Source organism: Trachurus japonicus, chromosome 22 (genome assembly GCF_045865225.1).
Source record: "Trachurus japonicus isolate A0001 chromosome 22, Traja_1.0".
In the NCBI taxonomy this organism is placed as follows: Eukaryota; Metazoa; Chordata; class Actinopteri; order Carangiformes; family Carangidae; genus Trachurus; species Trachurus japonicus.
Genome location: NC_140928.1, coordinates 5,316,691 through 5,344,166, shown reverse-complemented (window position 1 = coordinate 5,344,166; position 27,476 = coordinate 5,316,691). Strand labels below are relative to the sequence as shown.

General features: G+C 43.7%; 1 protein-coding gene across 8 annotated transcripts in view; it reads left to right on the top strand.

Annotated features, from left to right (window-relative positions):
• fgfr3 (fibroblast growth factor receptor 3) overlaps window positions 1-27,476 on the top strand; it is an 84,600-nt gene that overhangs the window by 22,526 nt on the left and 34,598 nt on the right. For 6 of the 8 annotated variants that reach the window (XM_085766910.1, XM_085766907.1, XM_085766908.1 and 3 more), the window contains exons 2-4: window positions 3,279-3,542; window positions 7,178-7,243; window positions 19,755-19,924. In XM_085766910.1, the coding sequence (XP_085623036.1) occupies window positions 3,279-3,542; window positions 7,178-7,243; window positions 19,755-19,924 (500 nt within the window). The remainder of the gene's footprint in view (window positions 1-3,278; window positions 3,543-7,177; window positions 7,244-19,754; window positions 19,925-27,476) is intronic. The other 2 variants (XM_085766911.1, XM_085766912.1) reach the window with 1 other exon arrangement.

The window sequence follows — 27,476 nt, the reverse complement described above, 5'->3', positions numbered from 1 at the left end:
AAAATATATATGTATATATTAATGAATGAGGTTTATATCTTTGTTTTGTTTTTGTTCTTTCCGTAAATTGCATTTGTTTAGCCTCCGGCAGCGTTAACATCCAAGCGGAGCACAAATATTCCTCATATCTGTTTTTCTCTCTGGATCAAAGGAAAACAATTTCTTTCTGCAACAAGATCAGAAAAAAATACACTGCATTGTTCTGCATTGTTAATAAATCCTAATTTAATTAGCTGTAATGTCACATTTTGAAAGATATACTTGTTTTAAATGGCACAAATACACTCAGAATACAGGTTGATATTTAAAGGACTAGTTCACCTGATACCGAAAGAAGAAGGAGAGAGAAATTTAACACGTGGTAAATCTCCGTGGTTTGATGCTATTATGTGTAAGTGAGACATTTGGGTGAAGTAACACTTTAAACAGGAAATATGTGCCTATAATACAAAGGAGCAGCTCCAGTGGAGGCTGCGTTCAGAGCTGCCAGGAGGAGGTTGTGCTCGAGCGTTCAGGCCCCATAAAGCCAAAGTGAGCTATGAGTCTCTGGAGATTATTATATCTACCTCATAAAGCCCAGTTCCCCATGTTTAAGACCTGAAGATATTCTAAGACCCATTTTTTCTTCTTCCCTTTCTTTCACATAAGGCCATAAGTAATACAGCAAAGTAGCAAAGAGTCATTCATGCTGGGTTTGGATTTATGTTCTCTGCACCGTCGCCTCGGTGTTTTTCTACTTTTTTTTTTTTTTTTTCCTGAATGGGTCTTTTTGTTTTTTGGGGGGGAGTAGAAAAAAAGAAGTGTTGTAAATATCGTTGTCAAAGCCGGAGGGAAGCTGCTGCTGCTGCTCAGTTATGTTAAACACATTATTGATTTAACATCGCTGGCTGTAATAAGGCAGAGAAAACAATTCACAACTCATCCATTCACTTCACTTTGGGAGGGAGTTCCTCACTTCACACAGCTCACTCATGTGTGTTTCACTACATACATGTTGTTGCACGCTGGGTTCTTTTCACCGGAGCACAGCAGGACTTCACGCTTGGATTTTCAGTCCTTATTTTGTTGTTTTTTTATAGAATCGCCTTGTTGTTTACAACTACTTCCGGGTAGAAAACCAGCACGTAATCTGAATGAGAACAGTGGTAACAGTAGCTATATATATCATATTTTTCACACCCTATCACTGTTTAGATAAATCTGAAATGATTGAAGAAACATTACTATTTCTGTGTGTGTGTTTTGTGTTGTTATGTGTTGTATTTATTCAGTTTGGGGGAATCACGGTGTCTAGAAAGCATCAGTGGCTCAGTTGACAGGGACAGCTAACGGCGGTAGCTAAGCTAATGGCGGCAGCTAAGCTAACATCAGGACGTCAGCTGTTAAAACCCTCCCGTTGTCGGACATGACATGAAACTATACTCCAGTTAGCTCAATCATGTTGTAGATATCCGCTGGAGAAAATATTTTTTCATGGACTGTTTATTGAGTCACTGAGTTATTAAAGTTAAACAGGTAGCTAGCCGTTAGCCCAGCTAATCTCTGATAACCATGACTAATTACAAAAATGTGCACACGTAAATAGTAACGTTTGTCCAATCATTGGTTTTATAAACTTTATAAACATCAGATTAGTCTAAATGGCGATGGTGACATGAAAAATTAGATAGAGTGGAACTCTCGTCCATCACTATTGTTCTCATGCTGGTTTTCTACCCGGAAGTAGTTGTAAACAACAAGGCGATTCGTTCTATTGTCTCCAGGTGTGGGAGGATTCTAGCTATCTGCAGTGTTGCATGTGCAAAATCCTTAAACTAAATGTGACTTTTTGGTGACGCTACCTGCTGGTTCTCCTCCATCTGTCTGCAGCAGCAGCAGCCGCCGCCCGCCTCGCTCTGGAGAAACACATCTATAATTTAGATCACCTATTATGCATTCCCCGTGAAGACTGTCTCGTCTGGGGCCGCCGCTGATTTCAACTTTCCCTCTCAACTCCAATTTTCTAATCTCGGTCTCGAAGCTGCGTTCACGTCGGCCGCCTGTCAGCGAGTCTCTGTGACGCTGCTGCTGCTGCTCCTCTCAGCGGGTCAACAGTGGGTGTGTTTGCCATCATAAATCACGCTCTTAACACACCTCATTCAGTCTTTCCCATGGTGGGTGGGTGTGCGTTTGTGCGTGCGAACAAGTGCGTGTTGTGTACTCTGTTGCCCAAGCAGCTCCATTCAAAGGCTGCGGCCGCCCGCGCTCCTGCATATGTGAAAGTATGCAGGCGTTTGTGTGCTCACAAGTGTCCTTGTGTGTGTGTCCTTCATTTGAACGGTTGCCAAACAGACCAGAGCCTGCAGGAGGTTGTCTTGTGTGTGTGTGTGTGCGGTGCCTCTCCCTGATGGCGCTGATGTGTAATTGAGGTCGAGGATGAGGAGACACCTCTGATGGAGGGACGGGGCGGACGGACGGACACACAAAGGGAGCCAGTGTTTATTTTAAAATCCAGACGTCGTGTCCCTCCATCTCTGCTCCGTCCTCCTCGGCCGAGGTCGGCATCCTCTGCCCAGCCAGTAAACATGTTGGTTTTTCCGCGGCGCAGACCGAGCTGCTGGCACACGGAGGTCTGGAGTAAATGAGCTGGTGTTTGACATGGAAGGTTGAAGGAGGAGGGGGGGGGGGGTCTCCACACAGCCCACATCTGTCCTCCTCTTCCTCGTCTTCGTCTTCCTCGTCTTCGTCTTCTTGATGCTGGAATAAAAAATTGCACCCTTCATATTTCCAGTGGTAGATTAGCTGAAAGCTCTCCAGAGGGTCAGTGTGGTCACTTGTGCAGCTCCAACTTAAAATCAGCATGAACGTGTCTGTCTTGCTTTCTGTTAAAAGGATAGATCAACATTTTGGCAATTTCACCCATTGCCATAATCCCTATAATCATAGCAGTAGGTTTGTTACCTTTAATTGTCGGTGCAAGCTATTTTTAGAGCGGCGGAGCAGAGCCGCAAGCTGCTCAGAGCTACGCTATGGAGGCTCATGGGATTTCTTGGTTTCCCTCATCAAACTCATCAAATACACAATCCAACAACTCCAAAACGCTCTGGTGGACAAGTTGTGACCTTCACATTCACCACGCTATGAGATAATAACAGAACGTTACGAGACAGAGTCCTAAGACTATAGCGCTTATGGCAATGGGCCAATTTGCCAAAATGTTGAACTATCCCTTTAAAAATGAAACATCTTTTTTCACAAACCACCGTCTTATTCTTCTTCTTCTTTTTTTTTCCTTACAGACTCTGTGTCCAGCGAGACAGCCTTCCTGGAGGACTATGTCCTGGGCATGGGGGACACACTGGATATGTCATGCGACCTTGAAGACCACTCGGAGCCCGTCGTCTGGTTCAAAGACGGCATAGGGCTGGCGCCTAGCAACCGGACGCGGCTCGGTCAGAGGATGCTGCACATCATCAACGTGTCGTACGAGGACTCGGGCGTGTACTCGTGTCGCCTCGCACACAGCAACACGCTGCTCAGTAACTACACCATCAGGGTGACAGGTGAGAGGAAGTTACTTCTAAGTAAAGTGTCGCGAGGCGGGAAACGTTGTGTGCTTGCAGCTCTTCATGCATGATGGTTATGATATTGATTCACAACTAAAACAAAGACAATATTTCTAGCGTGATGCATAAATGCTGCAGGATGCAAGGTGAACATATGCAGAGAGATTAAATGATAAATAAATCACATTTTCTGAAGAGGTGAACTTTAAATCAGGGACGTCTTCGTTTTTTTTTTAAAGATACTTGAAGATACTTGAATAACAGCTCTGATAGAACTGGAAAACTATAAGCCGCCTCGTAGTTTTTCTACCCAACTGACGGACGGACAAGTGAGAATCAAAGTGTCTCCTATCAGAAGACACGAGACGTGACAGAAAAACAATGAAAACTTTGCTCAGGATTAAACTTTTATTATTTCTTCCTCCTGCCTGCTCGGCTTTAGCTTCCAGTTAGCGACCTGCCGAGCTACACACAGACACACACCGGTACAGACTCAGCGGCTGACACCCGGCCAGGTTTCACACTGATCCCTCCTCCTGATGCACAGTCGAAGGTGAAATTAATTATCGTACGAAGGGAACGGTTTCAACAAGTGTGAGATGCAGAATGAGCTCTAATAGGGAAGAAGGGGGTGGTGAGGGGGGGTGAGGAGGGTTAGGCAGGAGGGAGAGGGGGAGGAGGGAGCAGCAGCTCAAGAGTCGGGCGGCGTTTTCCCGTAAAGCTCATGGACACCAGCTGAAAGTGTTATTGACAACTAATTAGAAAGCAATTAGCACAAAACATTTCATCATTGAAAACAGATGGGGTGGCAAGAAATGAGAGAGTTCACTCACTCTCAACCCGCCGCCGCACACACACACACACACACACACACACACACAGAGGCATGTGTTTGGCTGGAAGCCGGGAAGAAAATGGCCTTTTCCAGGACTGATCAGACGTGGACAGCGTCTCCTCATGGACCCACATATCAGCTCCAGACTGCAGGAGGACACACACACACACACACATCGCTGATTTAAAGGGGAACAGACCATCCATCTTTCCGAGCCGTGCTCAGCTTGTTAAATCAGATTTAGTTTTCTTTTAAAGGTATAATGTGTAGGAATTACCCCCATCTAGCGGTGCGGTTGCATATCGGAATGTATTCTTGATGTTGCATTCACGTGAAATCGGGCAGACGTCAGACAGACAACAGACGCTGCATGTAACAGGATAAACAAGCGTCTATGTAAACAAGTGGTCCGCCAGCATGAGGCAAAACAATACAGGCGTGACAATATGTTGTCATGGTGATGTGGTATTGTTTACCTGACCCACGTTTTACCGTCTTTCTCTCGTTGAGTAAAATGACATCCGGTTGGTTTGCCGACGGCCGTCTGCCTGACTGCACCTGAATGCAACACCAGTGCCTCCGTCCTTCCTCACACTACACAGTGGTGACAGTTTTAACAGGCCGAGCCGACAGCTCCGCTGAGTTTCCGTGGTTACCTACGGTCACGCTGCCACTCAACGTAAAAAATGGCGATGCAACATGGCCGCCTCGGTTCGGTGCGTCGCCCACTTATTTATTTGTAACGACTTGTAACAACTCATTCTAAGGTACGAGAAAGCTTTCATTTGTATGCGGGTGTGATTCCACTTCAGTGAAATACGTATTTATGAAAGACATATTTGATTTTTGCTAATAAAAAGCCAAATAAGTTACACACTGGGGCTTTAAACAAGTGCAAAAAAGCGGAGGTGAGATAACTGCTCTGGCTTCCAGCTCGGCCCGGCTCGTTTTTTTCTCGTCCCGGCTCGGCGTGTTTCAGTGGCAGAAACCACACAGGAAGTGAATTCGTCGCAGCCCGTTGTCAGACGTTTTTGTATCATTTTAACACTCAGTACGTGTTTAAATTACCTATAAAGTCTGAACCTTTTTACAGTATGTGGCAGCAATATCCTGTGGAAACCGCCCGTCCTCCTCCTCCCTCCACTCCTCAGCTCCGTCTTAAACACACACACACACACACACACACACGGACTATTGTGTTTTTCCTCAAATATTTGAGTAAGGTGTCAGATATTTAGGAGCAGTATCAGATTTAGCACCTGGACGGTGTCCAGACCAGAGGGAAAGCAGCCAGATCGTAGTGTGTACACACACACACACACACACACACACGGTGCACGTGTTGGAAACAAGAAGCTGTAATGTGAGGAGATGAAAGAAGTTATCTACACGCTGAAGTGCATGAAAATGAAATGTTGAAACTCCTCAATGTGTTTAAGAGAATTGGGCCGTGTGCAAATTAAGCTTAAATCAGATTTAAAGACGCCATTAAATGGAAAAATGTATATTATATATGTATAATCCAGTATTCACATGTCAATTGTTCATTTATCTGTTGATATTTGCCAAATTCATCTGAGAAAGTTTTATTCTGAGCATTTTAAAATGATTTCAGACGTCCTAACTTTGCGTTCAGATTGACAGTCTGCTTGGTCTCTAGTCGAAAAACTGGTTTCTTGGTTTTCTCCTAATCATAACTAACAGCTAACAAAGCAAAGAGAAGAGTTTCCAAACTTACTTTCATGTTTAATGCTGCTTATTGTTTGCTAATTCACATAATCTGTTCATAGTTGGTTAAAACGCATTGATTGCTTTGTTTTCATACACAAAGTTTGGTTAATATTCAAGCTCAGTCGTGGACTGACGTGCTGGATTACAGAAAAGAAAACTAAACCAGAGACGTTCTATATTGCCTAGAAGGACTTTGACTAAACCTACTTGTGTCAGGATTTTCAGGAGCAGTTTTAGCTCGGAGTTGGGGGGGGGGTTGTCAAGGTAACAGCTGGCTCTCATTAACAAGACCCGTGGAACTGAACCAGAGCACTTCAAGGTCAGATGGAAAATAATTACAGAGCAGCCGCGAAAAAACGTGTGATACAGCGAAAAACCAAACAGTGGTATCTGCAGCCGAGACGTAATTAGACGTCATCCGACACGCTAACTGTTAGCGAGCGTTAGCGTCAGCGCACTCTGCAAAGATAGAAACGAGGAACAGTTGTTTTTCTATGTGTATCTCAGTGTGTATGTGTGTGTGTATCCGACACATGTGCTCACACACACACACACACACACACTTGCATGAGCGTGTGGCAGCAGCAGCACTAATGACCCTCTCATTTGTAGCGTCTGTGGAAATGTTTGGGTTGTAGTATCTGAGCGAGCCGCCGCCGCTGCCGAGAACTGTGGACTCATTCATGAGTTTCTCAATGAGCGGAGTCACTTTCAACATGCATTCATGCATACATGTGCAGAGTGTGTGTGTTTCTGTGTGTGCAGTTTTTTAGTCTAATCGTACTTGTTTTTGAACACACACCATTTAATCTCCACCGGGCATTTAACATGCACAGAATTCCTGCTTTTTGTTTTTACTTTCTTTTCTCTCTTTATTTTTCCTTTTTTCCTAAAATAAACACTGTTGTACAAAGTTTCCAGATGCCGTTATCTGATGGCTGACACGGTTCAAGTCGTCTGAGGAATAAAGACACAAACTGTTCAGACCAAAGAGAGCAGTTTGTCTGTTTTTGTTTTCAATATGAATATTAATTCGTCTCTGTTTGTTTGTCTCCTCTTTTTGAAGATTCTCTGTCGTCTGGTGATGATGAAGACTATGAAGAAGATCCAGAAGATGCAGGTAATGCAAATGGTGAATTCTTAATTATTCTTCTTTAACCGCACACCACACAGCTGAAAGAGTCAGACTGAAGTGTGACAGTGTTATGAGCTCATGATAAAACAAGAATGAATGAGTGAATGAATGAATGAGACACGATTAGGAGCTGAAAGGAAAACGTAGAAAGTTCCATTATTTTTCCTCATCAATCAAAATTTGTCAGTTAAAATCACACAGAAAACAAAGCAAAGCTCCAGTCGCACAGCAACACTCACTCTGTGTGTGTGTCCTGTCAAAAACACAACCTGAGGTCTGTGAAGGCAGCACGAAACATGTCATCCAGCTTAACAAGCAACACCTGCCACACACACACACACACACACATTGCTGGAGGTGGGAGGTGTTAACTGCTGTTAATGGGTCTGGGTTAAGAAGACACAGCTTTGTTTTAAAGGGATAGTTCAACATTTTGGCAAAGTGGCCCATTGCCATAATCGCTATAGTCATAGCAGTAGGTTCGTTACCTTTAATTGTCGGTGCAAGCTATTTTTAGAACGGCGGAGCAGAGCCGCGAGCTGCTCAGAGCTACGCTACGGAGGCTCATGGGATTTCTTGGTTTCCCTCATCAAACTCATCAAATACACAATCCAACAACTCCAAAACGCTCTGGTGGACAAGTCGTGACCCGCACATTCACCACGCTATGAGATAAGAACAGAACGTTACCAGACAGAGTTGTTTTAGAGGTAAATTCATGCAAAACCGCTGATGCGTGTTGCCTTCAGGGACAGTTTTTCAGCAAGCAGTCTCTGTATTTACCTCTAAAACAACTTGTTTTGGAGTTGTTGGATTGTGTATTTGATGAGTTTGATGAAGGAAACCAAGAAATCCCATTAGCCTCCGTAGTGTAGCTCTGAGCAGCTTGCGGCTCTGCTCCGCCGTTATAAAAATAGCTTGCACTGACAATTAAAGGTAACGAACCTCCTGCTATGACTAAAGGGATTATGGCAATGGGCCAATTTGCCAAAATGTTGAACTATCTCTTTAAAGTTATATTGTGCAACTTTTACTTTTTATTCCCGTTGGCAGATTTGATTCCAATATGAGACATTTTAATATCGAATCCATCGACTGGATGAAACAGATTTTTATTAGAGAGCAGGATCAGTGTGATGCACAAGCAGCGTGAACTTAACTGACTGAGCAACAGCTTGAAATCTACAAATCGTTCAGTGCACATTTCTTTTTATTCCAAACAAAATATGACGGTTATTGCAAAGATTACAGGCGTCTGAGTCTTTATGAAGTCTTTATGTTTCCCACTTTCTCTGGATTATTAGCTAAACTTGATAAGCGAGTGAAAAGTGCAACAGTTCATCTGCATTTTAGACTTTGTGCTCGTTTCGCTTGTCGAGACAGAGGAAATAAAAAGTTGCTTCTTCAGGCAACTTGGTGACAACTATTGGATTAATGCAGCTGATTCCAGTGCCGTCTTGAGTCTCATGTCTGTGATTGGAGTTACGCAGCTCTTCTGTCTTTACTGCGCTCAACATTAAACCTTCTCCCCGGAGCGTTAAAAAGCTAAACGCCACCGTCGCTCACATCAAACGCCGCCGGTGCGTTGCTGGTTCTCCGGCGGGTAGCAGCCCCCTCTCGCTGCTGTGATGTGATGTGAGCGAGCTGCGTTGGCACTCGGAGACACGCGGGGTTCAGGTGCAGGTGAACAAAGAGCGACGAGGGACGGCTGCTGCTTCTGTCTGCGTACACGCCTCCTTCCCTCGCTCTGTTCTGTCAGGTAGCGCAGCTCCAGGGAAACGGAGGAGAGCGTCTCCGCCTCGACCAGCCAGACGCCACGCTGCGCTGCCTTTGTTGTAGCATTAAGGCAGGAAGGTGAGAAAAACAAGAGACGTGAAATGATGGAAATTCGGTGAGAGAGGAGGAGATGATGCGGAGGGAAGTGAAGTGAGGGAGACAACAGGAAGCCAGACGGGGGAAACTAAAAGAGAGAGAAAGAGAGAGATGGATGCACGGATACAAATCCAAAACACTCAACTTTCCAGTGAATTATATAACCATTTGCATATTTTGACAGTTCTCCGCAGTTCAAAGGAGACAGATCCGATTAGACGAGTCTACATCTTGACTGTGTGTGTGTGGACTGCAAGGCTGAAAAACTGCCAGAAACATGCCAGCAGTGTCAAACAGCCCATGATATCTTGAACTAAATCCCAGAACCTTTAACTCCGCTCGGCACTCGATCGGCGCCAGCAGCGAAAATGTGGAACTGTTTCTGTGACGGAGTGACAGGCGGACGCTGAGCCCAAATCAAAGGCTCTTTTGAAAACGTCACTACAAAAGCTACGTCCAAATGGAGTGAAAAAAAAAACCCCAAGCCAGATGTCGTGTTAATGTTTCACCTCGTCCTTTTGTGATATTTGAAAAGATGAGCTAAGGATAGAAAACATCCTGCAAAATGAAAATGCAAATACGACTGCTAAAAACCACTGCAACCATGACTTATTTATTGATTTAGGACGTTTTCTCACCTGAAAGTCCAAACCAAGGTTCATGTTTCTGCTCTATTATCTATATTCGATCCGGTTGGTTCTGGTTTCACACCAAAAAAAGTGTGTTCTTACTGCAAACTTTTACTAAAGTCTCAACACAACACAGGTTAACAGTCCGCCATCTTTCTCGTTTCTAGTCTCCTAGCTCTCCTTTTTCTTCTTTTCCTCACAATCCCTGTTGTCTCACAGCTGACCTAGGTAACACTATAATGAACAATTCTTCAAAAAACAATACATTAAACCCATATGTAACCTTAACTTTTGCACATAAAACATAACTTTAATCTTACACTGTTATGGCGTTGCTACCAGCAGCATCAACATGGAGCCTAGTTGGGATTTGGATCAACGAGCTTTCACACCTGTAGATTTGGTTCGGATTAAAGGGAAAAGTACGATAGTCCGAACCAAACCAGGTCGGTGTGAAAGCCCTCTGAGTTTCATATCTTTGTCTTGACAAAGACAAATCAACTTTATTTGTCCCAAAGGGGAAATTCTTCTTGGGCAAGTAGCGCAGGAAAAACAGCTGCCGTGTTCATACATACAGTACAGTACCTACACACGTAGTTTATACAACAGTATCAATGACATACATACCCAAAAAAGTGCGGTGAGTGCAATAAATAGGTTAAAATACTAATTTCCTGTCACTGTCAAAATAAAGGTGCAGGCCCCCTGTTCAGAAGAGGACATGAGCTGTTTGGAGCCAAGGACAGAAATCTCTATTTTAACTCCACAGTTGTTGCTGATGACAGGACGCAAACTGAGCTCTGACAACAACAGATTGTCAAAAAGCATGCAGCAACTGTTTTCGTGAGTGAGTGAGTGAGTGAGTGAGCTTGGAAAAAAAAAAAATTATATAACCATAAAGTCTCAGTTACAAATGGAGTTATCACTTCATATTTTCTGGTTTTTACTGCTGTGAAATCTCCTCAGTTATTCAATAAACGCAGGAGTCCGTGTTAATGTCTCTGGTTGGGGTGATATCGCTTTCAACATTTAATCTCTTCATTCTGCTCTCTTCAGGATTAAAACTGTAATCTTGACTCATATTCATATTTTCTTTTTTTTTTGTCTTAAGGCGTTTAGCTGATGTTTTTATCCTCAGAGATTATGGAGGAGTATAACAAAAAAAGCAGCAGAAAGCTTCCTGTTGTCGTCTTTGTACTGTAAGTCGCTCTGGATAAGCTTCACGCCCGCGATGTAGGGGAAAAAAAAAAAAAAATCCTGAATGTGAGTTGAATGCACAGCTTTGCTCCGAGGTGAAAGCCTGGAGTGTTTTCTAAACAGGCCAAAGTGGCGAAAAAGCGTCAGCGGTGGTGGCGGCTTACTGCAGCAGACATCCTGAATGCCAGTAAATAGCCTCAGACTGCCAGACTTAATCTCTGGATGTAAGTCTACCTCATGACATACGAGGCTCCGATTTCCTGGCCAAAAGGAGAGGGATTAGCCCAGAAACGCTAAACCCCTATCGCTGCTTAATGTCCGCTAAGCCACCGCTAATTAGCCGGCTGTAGCAGGAAGGAGCCATGTGACGAGCCACACAGCCAGACGGAGAGAGTCGTCCCCCGTCGGCCGGCGGAAGAAACATCCGCACGCATCCACACGCAGGGAGGACAATAAGTGAGATGTGGAGACGGCGAGAGAGAGAGTCGGAGGCGGTTAATGAGGGAGAGGGAGCAGAAAACATTTGCTGACTGACAGCCAGACGAAGAGAGAGAGGGAGAGAGAGGAGAGATTTGAGGAGTTGAGTCACTCGGAGCTGTCGCTGGAGCTGCCAGATGAAATGATGCTGCTGGCCACAGCTGAGTGTACTCAGAGGAGGAGACAAACCAAAGACAGACAAGCTGCTGCAGTCATGAGCTCATTCTCCAGCACCTCCAGAGCGCAGAGCTCAGCTGTCTCCAACACACATACAGGCCCTCCAGGGAAACACAGCAGAGCAGAGAGATACAGTACGCAGCCGCCCGCCCAGCAGCGGAGATGAGACGAGACGAGGCGGCGTAGAAACGATGCTATCGACTCGGTTCGGGGAGATTGACACCAGATTTGTGCTTTTGTTTTGTTCATTAGAGGAGAAAGACTGAGGCGTCTCCACTGAGGGAGCAGGTGGAAAGGACGCAGGCCTTCACACAAAGTGATCTGAGAGGTTGAAGGAGCTGAAAACAATGCAAAATAAAGTGCAGAAACTGTTTAAAAAGTTCTGAAAAGAGTTATAAATGCAGCAGCAATCAAACCTCATCCCTCCTGTTGTCCACATGGGTCAAGGAAGGAAGAAGGAAGGGAAAGAAGGAAGGATGGAAGACAGGAAGGACAAAGGGAAAGAAGGAAGGAAGGAAGGTGGGAAGAAAGGAAGGAAGGCAGGAAGGACAAAGGGAAAGAAGGAAAAAAGGAAGGAAAGATAGATTGAGGGAGGGAACAGATTGGGTCAAAAAGGAAGGGATGGAGGGAGGGGAAAAGGATTATGGAAAGAAGGGAGAGAAAAAGGAAGGAAAGAAAGATGGAGGGAGGGAACAGATTCTTTCTAGGAAGGAAGAAGGGAAAGAAGGAAGGGGAAAAGGAAGGAAAGAAAGATGGAGGGTCAGTTGGATCAAAAGAAGGAAGGAAGGGAAAAAGGATTGTGAAAAGAAGGAAGAGAGAAGGGAAGGAAAGAAAGAAGGAAGGATGGAGGAAGGGAACAGATTGGGTCAATTTGACCCAGAAGGACAACAGGACGGTTAAAACAAAACCTCCAATACGAACAAAACGTTGAATGAATGAATGAATGAATATCCTTGAATCCTCTCCAACGCTGCATCAGTAGCTGAGCAATAACCGGCCTCATGTGTGATGATGAATTCCTCACATGCATGTGTCAGTAAAAGTATTTCACCTGTTTTGACTTGTAATCGTGTGGCGGTTGTTTTTTTTTCCCCCATGTGGACGCTCTGAACTCCGTGAGGCAGCGAACACACCAGCAAAAAAAAAATAAGCCCAAAAAAAGAAAAGGTCGGCCGTCAAATCATCATCGGCCCTCACACGATGAGTTTGATTTATTAAAAGTCATCTGTACTTTTTGCAGCGTGGAAAGTGGTGGCGTACACACTCGGGAGCTTGTGTGGAGTGAAAGGCCAGTGTGTGTGTGTGTCGAAAGGGAGGAATGTTAACAGAGCCTAATCTGTGCTGTGCTGTGCTCCTGAGCTATGCAGCCTCCTTGTTTACCCTGGCAGGAGAGCAGAGAGCCGGACGCCGTGGCCACGCTACGCTGCTCCGCGGCCGCCATTCCTCCGGCTCTGTTTGCCTAGAGTCCCCGCAGGCGCTCGGGGGCAGTGCGCCTTCAAAGAGCCCCAGTGTAATCTGTAATGAAATCTGCCTATGTGCTCGCAGGCGTCAGCGAGGGCAAATTATACAATTACACAATTAGACCCCCCTACTCCCCCACACTCCTCCTCCTCCTTCTTCTTTTTTCCCTCAGATCGGTGTCTGAGCGCCGAAGGGCCGTGGTGCCGTGGTGCCGGGGTGCGTGTCCTGCTGCAGCTAATTGCCGTTGCGCTAAAACGCCGGGCCGATAGAGCCGCAGTCACGCTCCTCAGACCGGCAACACGGAGCCACGAGTCAGAATAGAGTGTGTTGTCATGTGTGTGAAACACTTGTAACGGTGAAACCGAGTACAAGAAGAAAATGCACAGTCTGCACAGTTGAGAGAAAAAGAGAAAACACAACGGCAAATCAGAAAACACAACGGCAAAAAGAGAAAACGCAACGCAAAAAGAGAAAACGCAACACAAAAAGAGAAAACACAACGGCAAAAAGAGAAAACACGCTCCTCAGACCTGCAACACGGAGCCACGAGTCAGAACAGAGTGTGTTGTCATGTGTGTGTGAAACACTTGTAACAGTGAAACCGAGTACAAGAAGAAAATGCACAATCCCTCTAAACCTGTAACACAAGAAAATCTGAATCTATCTGGACCAAAGTACACAGAGTGACAGCTGTGACATGTATGAGGCAGATTTATGTTCCTCGAGTGAGTTTAGCAGCTCAAGAGAAAATATATGGGATGACAAAAGAAAAGAAAAGAGAAAAGCAGAAAAGTCCTGCAGCTGAACTTTTCCACCAGATCTCACTGACATGAGTCACAATTTCGACATTTATGTGCATTATCTCCAGTTTAATTTCTCTCATCCCACTCACTGGTCCGTCGTCATCGGTTTATAACTGATGGATCGCCGCTGCAGAAACGATATGAGACGCCTGTTTTATCACAACGGTCTGTTAGAATAACAGTGCAACTGTGATTACATCATCTTTGATTATCACCGGACAACCAGCAGTGTCTTTAATAAAAACAAGAGGTCCCTGAACGTTACATGCAGGAGCTTTAAGCAGCAGCAGGTGACGTGTTGTTAGAGTGATTAAATAAAAAGCTGACATGTAAATCCAGACTGTAGTGGTTTAGTAGTGGACTGGGAGCCGTAACGGGAGCTGGTTTCCCCACTAAACCAGTTGATGCATCATGTGTGTGTGTGTGTGTGTGTGTGTGTGTGTGTTTAGGGGGCGTGGCGGCTTCTGTGCGTGTGAATGAGACTCCTGCAGCCACGCTTTGGAGTCTGTTATCGAATGTAAAGCAAACAAACAGCAGAGGGGGAATATTTTTAGCCTCCCGTAGAGACCCTCCCATTACATTACATTACATCACATTACATTAGGGGTATCTACTCCTCTTCTTCTTCCTCCTCCTCCTCTTCTCAGAAAATCCCGCTCCTCCTGTGCTGAGGAAATACCATCCAGCCAATTAGACACGGGATGGGATTCCTGTGTGTTTCAGAGCAGGACTCCACAGTAAATCAAAAACACTCTGAAATCAAAATATCGGCTGCTGCTGCTGCTGCTGCTGAACCGGAAAAGAAAAAAAAAAAAAACTTTTTCTTTGAGTGGGAAAGTGCCAGTTTGAGCTTCATAAAGAGAGCGACTAAACCTCCACAGAGCCGACAGATCCCGCTGGTAAAGGCATCAGACGGAAAACGCTCTGTTATTGCAGCAGTATCCATAATAAGACACCAGCAAATCAGCCGGTGTCTTATCATTAAAATGTATCTCAGATCTTCTGTCGTCACGTCACGCTCCAAACTATTTCTAGTCTCTGGAATCACTTTGATTCTGGGGTTTCGTTCCCTGCATTTTTATTTTTTTTATTGATCAGTGCTGCGGAGACTTTCACAAGACGGCCATGTTTGTTTCAAGCTGCAGAATGACAGGAACAAAAGAAAACAGTTCAAATCAATCAGATCCTTAACAACTTTGCATGCACTATATTGCATATTTGCTGCTATTAGGTAAATCTTAAAGGGATAGTTCAACATTTTTGGCAAATTGGCCCATTGCCATAATCCCTATAGTTTTAGGAGTAGGTTTGTTACCTTTAATTGTCGGTGCAAGCTATTTTTAGAACGGCAGAGCAGAGCTGTGAGCTGCTCAGAGCTACGCTGTGGAGGCTCATGGGAGTTCTTGGTTTCCCTCATCAAAGTCATCAAATACACAATCCAACAACTCCAAAACGCTCTGGTGGACAAGTTGTGACCTGCACATTCACCACGCTATGAAATAATAACAGAACGTTACCAGACAGAGTTGTTTTGTTGATTTGCCAAAATGTTGAACTATCCCTTTAACAATTTTGCATACACTATATTGCATATTTGCTGCTATTAGGTAAATCTTAACACTGTGGGGTGGGCTTTATTATTATTTTTACTTTATTCTGTCATTATTGACATATTCTCCCAAGCTACGTCTTTGTTTTTTGTCATTCTCATTCATTTTCATTCATTTCCGGAGCTTGAAACTAATTCTAATTATGAAAAAGAGAGAGTTTCTCTCAAAAAAATTTAAATAATGCATTTTAGATTCTCTTATAAACTGAGGAATGAGCAGAAGAACAAAACACCTCAGATCCGTTTTACTGACAGGTGCAGAAACAGAGCAGTTAGCACTTAGCGGCTAACGGTCGGTGGATAAACCTTCCTCAGTGTGTTTTTTGGGACAAAACCATGCGTGGCTCCCACTGAACCCAGACCAGCGTCTATTTTTGGGTTAGAAACGTCACAGTGAAGAAAGGAGAAAGGTGTTTTCAGGTCTACATGAGTTCAGGAGCAGTAGAAGAATCAGGAGGAGGAGGAGGAGGAAGAGAAGAGGAGGAGGACCACACATCGGGAGAGAGAGAGAGACTGTTTAAAAACCTCGGTGTGTGTTTCTGTTTGACCGAGTGTGTGTGTGGCTCATTACTATGCCAAGAAAACAATGTGTTCAGACTCCTCGGAGGATTGTCCCACGCTGCGTTCAGTGTCGCTCCAAATACGCCGAGACAGAGGAGACGCAGACGGAGAGAGAAGTAATGATATCTAACAGAGATTTCCCTTTTAAGGTGGAAGCAGCCGTCTGTGTGTGTGTCTGTGTGTGTGTGTGGTTGCACGTGGAGAGTGTTTGTCTTTGCAAGCTGGGGAGTCTGTAACTCAAGCAGGGAGCTGCGTTCAACTGCTCCATTAGAGTTTGCTAACACACACAGACACACACACACACACACAGTGGGTTGAATAGAAGTGAAGTAACGTTGTGTTTGTTTGCTTTCTAAGAAGATCCGTCTGTGTCTTTCATCACTGAACCTCTCACAGCTTCGTCTGCTTGTAATTACTCTGCAAAACTGGAGCCAAACTTTTATGGCAGCAGCCGCAAGAGTGTGTGTCTGTGTGTGTGTGTGTGTGTGTGTGTGTGTGTCAGAGATATATCAGAGCAGCACACACACACAAACACACACACAAACAAAGATGATAATCACAGAAAATCTAAATCTACTACCTGTGTGTGTGATCGATATCTCACCTGAGCTGCTCTGATAACTTCAGCTCCACTCGTTCAGCTGCTGCTGCTGCTGAAGGGTGAGAATCACTACGGTGGCCCAGAGGTTCAACCAATCAGAAAACACAATGGCAAAAAAGAGAAAACACAACAGCAAATCAGAAAACACAACGGCAAAAGAGAAAACGCAAAGCAAAAAGAGAAAACACTACGGCAAAAGAGAAAACACAACACAAAAAGAGAAAACACAACACAAAAAGAGAAAACACAACGGCAAAAGAGAAAACACAACGGCAAAAAGAGAAAACACAACACAAAAAGGTAAAACACAACACAAAAAGAGAAAACGCAACACAAAAAGAGAAAACAAAACAGTTTTTTGTCGTTGTGTTTTCTGTTTTGTTATTGTGTTTTCTCTTTTTGTCGTGTTTTCTGATTTGCTGTTGTGATTTGCACCTCAGGGCCACCGTACTCCTCAGCTATTGTTTGACCATGTCTGATAGCAACACACACACACACATGAGTGCACACAAACACACATACAAGCCTCAGATATTGAGATGGTAATTAGCTCCACTCTCTCCTCCTGCATTTAGAAAGTAAAAGAGACATCTGATGACCGGTCAGCCACCTCCCCGGCTTTTGTCCTGCATGGAAACACACACACACACACACACACACACACACTCTCACACAGACACACACACACACAGTATAAAGAGTGTGAGTGAGCCATGCATCAGCGCTCTCACCCTCCACACCCACACAGCAGCGACAATAGGCCTCTCTGACTCGCTCCTCTTCCCTTTTGTGCGTCGTCTTCTCAATACAACTCAATAAATCGCCCTGACAGGTTTCCAAACTCTCAGGACCAGATGATTCAAATGAACTCCTGCTTTGTTGGGCGAGGTGGAAGAAGACGATGAGCCTCGTCTGACCCTCACGACGCTTCGCACACACACATATACACACACAGGTTTTGTTGTCTATTCAGCGTCTTGTCACGCTGCGTTTTACACCGGCCGCGGCGTCTCCAACTTTACTGTATCTCTTCGGACAGCGGCTGTGAAGCTGTGAGACAGTCAGGGTTTATAACGGTCTCATCCCGACTGTAAAGGAGTAAAACATCCTCACACTCACCTGCTTTTATAATTTTTTAAAGGAATAGTTCACCAAAAAATTCAATTCAGTCATTAGTGACTCACCCTCATGCTGATGAATACTCCGGAGTAGTTTTTTATCCCTCAAAGTGCATCTGGAGACCCGGGAGTCTGGTTCGTAGTCCAAAGAAAACTTTATATGAGAGTCAATAGCGCCCGACACAAAAATGTCCATTAAACTACACAAAAACCATTTAATCTTCCTGTCACTGCTCGTCCACTGCAATCCAAGTGTCCTGAAGAGATATAGTCCAGAGTTTACTCGAAATACAGGACTGTTTAGGCTGTAAAAATGTCCTAAATGACGCCGTTTAGAGTAAACTCTGAGCTATATCGCTTCAGGACACTTGGATTGCAGTGGACGAGCAGTGTGGAGGAATATGAAATGTTTTTTGTGTAGTTTTATGGACGTTTTTGTGTCTAGCTCTATTTTTCTTATACAAAGTTGGTGAGTCAATAATGACTGCATTTAATTTTTTTGGTGAACTATTCCTTTAAGCTTTCAAACTCACAGTAGCGGATGGATGGATGGATGGATGGATGGATGGATGGATGGATGGATAGATGGATGGATGGATGGATAGATAGATAGATAGATAGATAGATAGATAGATAGATAGATAGATAGATAGATAGATAGATAGATAGATAGATAGATAGATAGATAGATAGATAGATAGATAGATAGATAGATAATCTTTACTGCGGACTCGGGTCCAGTATAGAGATGATAGTACTTTGTGTAAACGACCCAGGTAGTGTGTGTTGTTCATCAGGACAACGAGGGAAGACCTCCAGTGAAACCACAACCTCACATCTGTTCTGGCATAAGTACATAACTCGTCCAATATGGACCAATTTGGAGACAGGGCGGAGGTACAAGTTGTCCCATCTGTGCCATCTTTTAGCAATTTCAAAAACATGTAACTATGAATTCCTGCAGGGTCTTTCCTCCCCTCCCAAAAAAATGTCTGTGATCTGAGAAAATAAATGGAAAGCTTAAGGACAACAAAGCAGTTTGACACATCTTGGCAAGGAGTCGCAAAAGTGACGACCTGAGACGTTGAGTCCTTAAAGACTTGAAAGAAACAACAACCTTCAGTCACCTCCACGAAAACCCTGTTTAAAACAAGAGGAAGGGTTTAAATTTTGTGTGACTTTCAACGACTTTAACGGCTCTGACAGACTCAAGACTCGACTTGGTACTTGACATGACTAGAAACTTCACCTGACTAAAGACTTGACCGACTCTGACAGACATGAGACTTGTGACTTTGTGGTTTTCCTAAGAGACTTTAAACTTGGACCGACTGGAGACTTCACTCTGACTAATTTCAGATGAGTTGACGTACGACTTGAGTTTGACCTTCACGTGTGACTTGAGTTTTTCTTGAAAGACTTTAAACTTTGGCCGACTGAAGACTTCACTTTGTCTAATCTCAGATGAGTTGATTTGAGATGATTTGAGACTTGCTCAGATGTTCAGACCAGAACAACTTTGAACGACTTTAACAGCTCTGACAGACTTGAGACTCGATTTAAGAGTTGTTATTTATAACGTGGCCCTTGATATTAGACTCAGATCACTAGAAACCTGATTCGCATGACTTAAGACTTGACCTGAGACTTGTGACTTGGGTTTTTCTGGAAAGATCTGGACCGACTGGACACTTTTAATCTTAATCTTACATAATTGGTTGAATGACTTGAGATTGACCTTCAATGATTTGACACTTACTCAGAGAAACTTTGCTTGAATGAATGATGTCTTAAATGACTTGACTTGTCTTTAATAACTTGAGACTTCACCTGAGATTTGTTTCAAAGGGCTTCATGTTCGACTTGGGTCAAATACTTTGAGGTTTCTCAGAGTTCCCGTTCTTAAGATTTAGTTTTGTCTCAAATGACTCAAACCATCCGTTAAATGTTATATTCGTTCTCCACGACTGACTCCAGAACCTTGTTTTTGTGTCCCCCAACAGAAGCTCCATATTGGACCAGGCCGGACCGGATGGACAAGAAGCTTCTGGCCGTTCCCGCTGCCAACACCGTCAAATTCCGCTGCGCCGCCGCCGGAAACCCGCCGCCGACGATCCACTGGCTGAAGAACGGCAAAGAGTTCAAGGGAGAGCAGCGGATGGGAGGCATCAAGGTGAGAGAATCTCTCCTCAGACTTGTTAACGCCCCCGAAGTGTTAGAGGAGCGCCGCTGCGATTTAGAGATTCAAATCCTCACACCAGCTCCACGGGAATCCGCCCTGAGGAGGAGGCGATGTTCAGCTCCGCTTAAAGTGCCTTTTAGCAAGGCATCTTAATCCCGCGGAGCTGCTGTGCGTCCGTCAGTGTAGATCACACGGCGATCGTCCCTGGTGTGAATTTCTATAAGTGGAAAGAAGTGTGAGGCGGAGTGGTGAGAGAGTGCTGAATCTTCTCACGGTGAATAAAGGTCAGAAAACCACTCCTCAGGGCCACCAGGGGGGATTCAGACCCCGAAATATATTTAGAGGCTCAAACTGCTGCAGCTGAAATCAGAGTGGGAGCACAACAGATACTACGTGCGTGCTCGCGTGATAGCTCGGTGTTGACAGTAACGCGGTGCAGCAAACAGCTGTTGTGCTCGGTTTTGTCATCGGATTCACTCTAAACACTGGGGCTCTCATGTGGAATGGCACTGCTTAAAGTAATAGGGCTTGGTTTACGTTTGTGTTGGTTTAATGGCCCCGAGCTGCGGGATTAAAAGACGGAGTCGGTGTGGTAACGACATCGGAATTCAAACAGTCAAAACGTGTGTTTTGCTTCAAAATAAACTTAAACTTAACGACATATAAATTCTTGAAATTATGTCCAGAGATGTAAATTCTCCCAGGATCCTTCTGTCCTGTGTCAGCACTCTGAATTTTATATATTTATAAAGAGAGGATGAGGAGATTTACCTGTTGATATTCACTATTTAATCATTAACAAACCTCATTGTGACTTCAAACCTGTTGCTTTCCACATATACACACTCTGAATTTAGCACAACTTTTTACAGTGTATTGTTTTATTGTTTTAGCAGAGCAGTATTTTTGTAACTTAACCACTTACATCAGCTGTTTATGGACATTTTGACTCTGTGATCAAAGTTTAAAGTCGCTCCTCTCAGCGTTTCATGTGGCTCTGCAGCTTTTTTTCTCAGCGCATGAATTCTGGTTTATTTTTTTTGTTTCCATGAGCTTTAAAACTCCCTAGCTCTCCTTTCATATCCCATCCCTTCACTTCCTGTTAGCCTGGTTTGTGTTGCTTTTTGCAGCTACAATTAGATTTCACATGTTAGTGTAACAGCAGAGCAAGTCAACCAAAAGTCAATACTGACTCAGCGCTGAACAAATGTACTAAAGTTTGCTAGCATTAGCAGAAAATCAAGCCTCTCCTCATACCAGACCATGAGTGTACCGACCTGAGTGATGGTGTGTTTTATTAGTGATGACTTCTTTCTGTTTGCAAGAGCGGGAATTTGTGTTAATAAGTAGAAACATCAGGATCTATGAGAATAAAAGAGGAATTCAATGTGCTGTAGAGTGTAAGAGTGTGTGTCTGTGTGTGTGTAGTGACTGAGGCAGTGACTGAGAGACACTTTCTCCCGACCCTAACCCCCTTAGTGGAGCTTTGGCATTTAAAGGGTTAAATGTAATGAGATCCTGCAGCTATTAACAGTTTACAGAGATCTCCAACATCTGCTCCCAGCAGACCAACAGCAGTTGTCTCCCTCCCTCTGTCCCCACTCACACACACACACACACACACACACACACACACACACACACACACACACACACACATACACTGATCCACACATACACACACCTGTCACCAGCCCTCAGGACGCTCCAGCTCGTGCACGGACGGCTGTGGCTCTGACAACTTTTCAGCGTGTTGGGATCTTCACTGATGATAAAAATGTGAATTGACACACAGATATTTATTTATTCAGTAAAATCTCCTGTACATAGAGGTGTCGTACCATATTAAAGGGATAGTTCAACATTTTGGCAAATTGGCCCATTGCCATAATCCCTATAGTCATAGGTTCGTTACCTTTAATTGTCGGTGCAAGCTACTTTCAGAACGGCGGTTGTGCAGGTCACAACTTGTCCACCAGAGCGTTGTGGAGTTGTTGGATTGTGTATTTGATGAGTTTGATGAGGGAAACCAAGAAATCCCATGAGCCTCCGTAGCGTAGCTCTGAGCAGCTCGCGGCTCTGCTCCGCCGTTCTAAAAATAGCATGCACCGGCAATTAAAGGTAACGAACCTACTGCTATGACTATAGCGATTATGGCAATGGGCCAATTTGCCAAAATGTTGAACTATCCCTTTAAGATCTGAACGTCAGTCTGATGGGACGCTGGACTGAAGCTGCAGACAGGAGCCATCTTGTGCACTCCCCTGCTTCAACACATGCTCCTCCGGGATGATTGATATATAATTAGAGAGTGATATGTATAGCTAGCTCCCCCTCCATGGTGAGGGGTGTGTGTTGGTGTGTGTGTGTGTGTGTGTGTGTGTGTGTTGGTGTGAGAGTGTGTGTGTCCTGTTGGCCTTGTACTGTGTTGTGTGTCAGTGTGAGATGTGACACTATAAGTTGTCAACAAGCCACCGGGACAAATTCCTGTACATTTTCCGCTGGGTGCAGCTCAGCGGGGTCGAGCTTGGCACCGGCCCGTCGCTCTTTTTCTCACTTCCCACTGCGGCCACCCAGGCTGAAACTATAGGCGACGATCTCAGCGCTGTAATAAGTGTTTTATTTGTGGTGCGTGTGTGTGTGTCTAGTTTAGTCTAGTTCTCGCAGAGACGTTAAAACCTTATTAAGACGTTTGTCTCCTGACTCACGTCCTTTGAAATCTGTGAACTTTGTTATAGTTTCTGTATAAATAAAGTTTTCTCTTCTTTGTTCCTGAATCAAAACGGCCTTTAAACATCTTTATTGAGACATTATCTCCTCCCTCTCTCCGTCTCTCCTTTCTCTGCTAAAATCCAGTTAGCCAATCAGCATGTGGCCTGTGTCGGCCTTCAGGGAGGTGAACGTGGAGGTCAGCCTCTATAGCATCAGGGTGCTGGGTGACAGAGGAGGGGGGGTGGGGGGGTCAGGGCAGGGGTAACATCTTCACCCTGCTCTTAATGTCATCGCCTCTGCTGACCCTCAGTGCACTGCAAAAAAAAAAAAAAAGACCATATTAAACTGTTTTTAAAGCAGAAAGTTCAATCAATAGCGTTAAAAAGACCTATGAAAATCAATGTAAACTTCCCTCTAGTTTGGTTTTAATTGACACATTAAACATATCGACTCATTCTGCCTCCACAGAAACAACAGACGTGAGGGGAATAGATCTGAAAATGATGTGTCCATCAAAAAAGCATCGCTTAAAAACGACTCTTTTATCACGTTCTTTTCTCACAGTGGTAACTGTTCACAGAGATCAAGTCACATTATCTTCAATTAAGTTGAGTGATGTGCTTAATGTCGTTATAGTGCCACCTAATTTTTAACTTGGTTATCCTCCAGGTCTTTTTTTTTTTTGTTCGAGCCACATGTTCGTGGTGGTTAATGTGTGTGCAGAGCTCAGATCAGCCGTCAGTCAAACGCTCTCTTTTATCTTGCTTTAAAAGCTTCTGCAGACGCTTCTTTGTTTTGTTTTGTCTTGTTTCGGACTCCAGTTAAAACCGTTGAGGTCTGTTCATGATGTTGCAGAGAAATCGCAGGAAACAGCAGTTACTTTATTTAGTGAAGAGGAAATCAGAAGTACCTGCATGGGTCCTTTCAAATTAAGATCAGCCCTCGTATGTGGCATGAAACAATTCAGCACAATTTTATTTATAACCTTTATTCAAACTCGGAAATATATTGAGGAGCAACCTCATTTGCAATATAGAGACAAAACACAAAACATTTAAGGACAAGACACAACACAAAATGCTTGAAACATACTTAAGCATATCCGAAATCTGAAAAACCAAAAAGTAAAAGTGACAAAGATAAATTGAAAACTTGAGAAATCTAGTTAAAAACAGGAGCAGTTGGAGGTAAAATAAGATGCAGTTATGGATTTAAATCGTCCTAATGATAGAAGTGTGGTAAGTTTCAGATGGTTGCAGGTGCACAGTAAGAAAAACTGGACAGTGTGAGCCAGTTATGATAGAGACTTGCATTAAATAGAAACTAAAGAGTTAATATAGGATGGTAAGAGGCCAGTGAGAGCTTTAAAAAATGAATAAAATCCCATTGCAAACAAGAGGGAAAAAAAAGAAAAGACATTTAAAGTGTGATAACATTGTCTAAAATGGAGCGTATGAAAATCAATCTGAAGTCTTTGAAGCGCTCATCTGAAGATTGAACGGTTATCGTGCAGACAGACAGATAACAGACAACTGCTGTCAGCACAGACAACTCTTCGTGGTGCATTCAGTGTCAGTGTCACAGCCCTCGTCACCCCAACCTCACATCTGCCTGTGATGAGTTCATCCAGCAGGGTCGAGGGTGGTGGGGGGGCATTAGGGGGGGTTGTGACAGCCCGACAATGGCCTTCTAAAGACTCTATTGCTCCATGTGGGACCTGGAGGTGAAGCCGTCTTCCCCTCACGTCCGTATTGAAACGTCAAGATCATTTTTGATTTGACAGCCGTGGTTAATTTCAGCAGAACGAATGAATTGTTGTCGGGGTTTTTCAATATTTGGACATTGATGCAGATGATTTTTTTTTTTTTTTTGGTCACAGTCGTCTCCGGGAGTGTGTCTCCTGACAGTGCGTTGACCTGCTAACTGATCCATGCTGATCAGCACAGCTTCGTCCTCTTTAGTCCTTTAAGTGCCTTCAGATCTGCAAAAGGTGTGAAAGAGTGGAAGTCACTGACTGAGCCGACCATTAAGGTCCATTACCGCCGCACAAACACACCTCCTGTCTTCACGCCAGAGTGCTTCAAAGTGGACGCCTTTTTCTTTTTTTTTCTTCTTTTTTTTTTTCTGGAGATGCACCATGTTCCCGCTTTTGTTCCTTTAAAGACATCCATTTTAACCAGCCACAAAAAAAAAAATCCACATTTCTGTCCTAAAGTATGAAGTGTGATCCGTACGCTCTCACCAGGTTCACTCATGAATCTCTCTTTCAAAAAATGTGACAAAAGATTACGGCACTTTAAGGCAAATTGGTTCCCTCGTTCCCGACGTGCGTCTTGGAGATGAGCGCGTGTGACGAGCAAAAGTGTTTCACCATTATTTCAAAGCTGAATGCGATATTAAACAGGAGCAGATGAGACGGAGCTCAGAGACATTTATCCTGGGAGAGAGACAGAGATCTTCAGTTTTCTGTATTGACTGTATCATCGGGGAGTGATGAAACATCTATGTTCCTCCTGTATTCACGTATTAATTTTTTTTATTTTTTTTATTTTTTTTATTTTTTTTTTTTTTTTATTATGCCTTTATTTAACCAGGTCGGTCCCATTGAGACACAATGGCCTCTTTTTCAAGGGAAGCCTGGCCAAGACAGCAGCAGAAAAGTTATTACACATACATAACACAGAAATCACACAACACACAGATAAAATACAATACAAGATAAAAGCAACAGGACTAAAAGTTCGGATTCACATTAAAACAAGAACAAGTGCGATATGAAGCTGCTCCAATTTCTCTCACACGAGTTTTCAAAGATCCAAGGTTGATCAGCTCCTTTAGCTTTAGAGTTTTCTGCAGTGCATTCCAAGCAGCAGGTGCAGCATACTTAAAACAGTGCTTACCAAGTTCAGTGTTGACTTTGGGCACGTTTAATAAATAAAACTCATTTGAACGTAGGCGGTAATTGCTTTGAGATTTGGAGAGATAGTTACATAAATAGAGGGGGAGCAGACCCAAAATGACTTTATAAATAAAAATATGCCAATGTATAAGGCGGCGTGCTGCCAGAGATGGCCACTCAACTCGGGCATATAAAGTGCAGTGGTGAGTGAGGGCTTTACATCCAGTGACAAACCTTAAGGCACCATGATACACGGTGTCCAGAGAGCGCAGACAATTTGCAGGGGCATACAAGAGGTCCCCATAATCAAGTACAGGGAGGAAAGTGGCAGCAACCAACTTTTTCCTGGTAGAAAAAGAAAAACAAGATCTGTGACGGAAAAAGAATCCCAGTTTCAGTCTTAATTTTTTTACCAGGTTTTCTACATGTGGTTTAAAAGAAAGCCGATCATCGATTAAAATGCCGAGATACTTGTAACAGGTCAGAAGTTCAATCTCACAACCTTGTAATGACAAAATGCTGGGAGGAGACACAGGTACTTCCCTGCCATTAGAAAATATCATCAGTTTAGTTTTGACAGCGTTTAAGACAAGTCTTAGCTCAATGAGCTGACTTTCCACAAGGTTAAAAGCAATCTGTAAGTTGCCAAGGGCCTCAGCAAGAGTGGAGCCACAACAATAGATAACCGTGTCATCAGCATAAAAATGAAATTTGGCATTTGGAATGTTTCTGCCCAATGTATTTACATAAATAACAAACAAAATTGGTCCCAGAACTGAGCCCTGAGGCACACCGGTAGAACATTTAGCAAATTGGATGAACTGCCTTCAAAGTGAACACATTGTTTTCTATTAGACAAATAATTATCAAACCAACCAACGGCCTGCTCAGATAAACCTATGTCGAGCAGTCGTCGCTTCAGAATAGAATGATCGACTGTGTCGAAGGCCTTAGAAAGGTCAACAAAAAGAGCTGTGCAAAATTTCTTATGATCCAGCCAGTCTATTATGTCATTGGTGAGTTTGAGGGTGGCCGTAATTGTGCTGTGTTGTTTCCTGAAGCCGGATTGATATGGAGAGAGAATGTTGTAAGTATGAAGGAAATCCTTCAACTGGTCATTTACTAGACCTTCAAGGACCTTCGACAGGATGGACAACTTGGAGATAGGTCGATAATTATTTAAACAAGTAGGGTCCCCCCTTTCAAAAGGGGAAGGACGTAAGCAACTTTCCAAATTTCAGGAATACAATTCGTAGTGATAGACAGGTTAAACAGATATTGAAGAGGCTTGGCAATAAAATCAGCTGCAAGCTTTAAAAAATATGGTTCCAGGTGATCTGGGCCTGCAGATTTAGTAATGTCAAGAGAGAGAAGAGCTCTACGGACCTCTTCCACTGAGAACAACCTAAAAACAAAGGAAGGTTGACCAGCAGAAATATGGCCTAGAGATGTGTTACCAACATCTAGGGCAGAGGACACAGGATTAAGGGCAGGCATAGCAATTGTGGAAGAAGACCTAGAAAATAACGAACCCGAGGCAGAAAAATGATTATTAAAACAATCAAGTATAGTAGCCCTGTCAGTTACAGTGGTAGCGTCATTAGCAATACAGGATGGGAGTTCACTATGATTATCAGTGGCTGAGATAGATTTGATCACTTTCCAAAATTTCTTAGGGTCGTTTAGATTTTTCGTTATTGTAGAGAGATAAAAACTGGACTTTGCTTTTTTGATAAGAAAGGTAAAACGATTTCTGAGTTGCCTAAATATAAGTTTATCAGCCTCAGACTGAGTCTTTCTGGCTTTAGCCCAGGCAAGATTTCTATTATGCAGTAAATCGGCTAAATCAGGTGTGAACCAGGGATTATCCCTACCCTTAACCCTATATCTTCTGAAGGGAGCATGCTTATCAAGCAGGGAAGAGAAACCCTC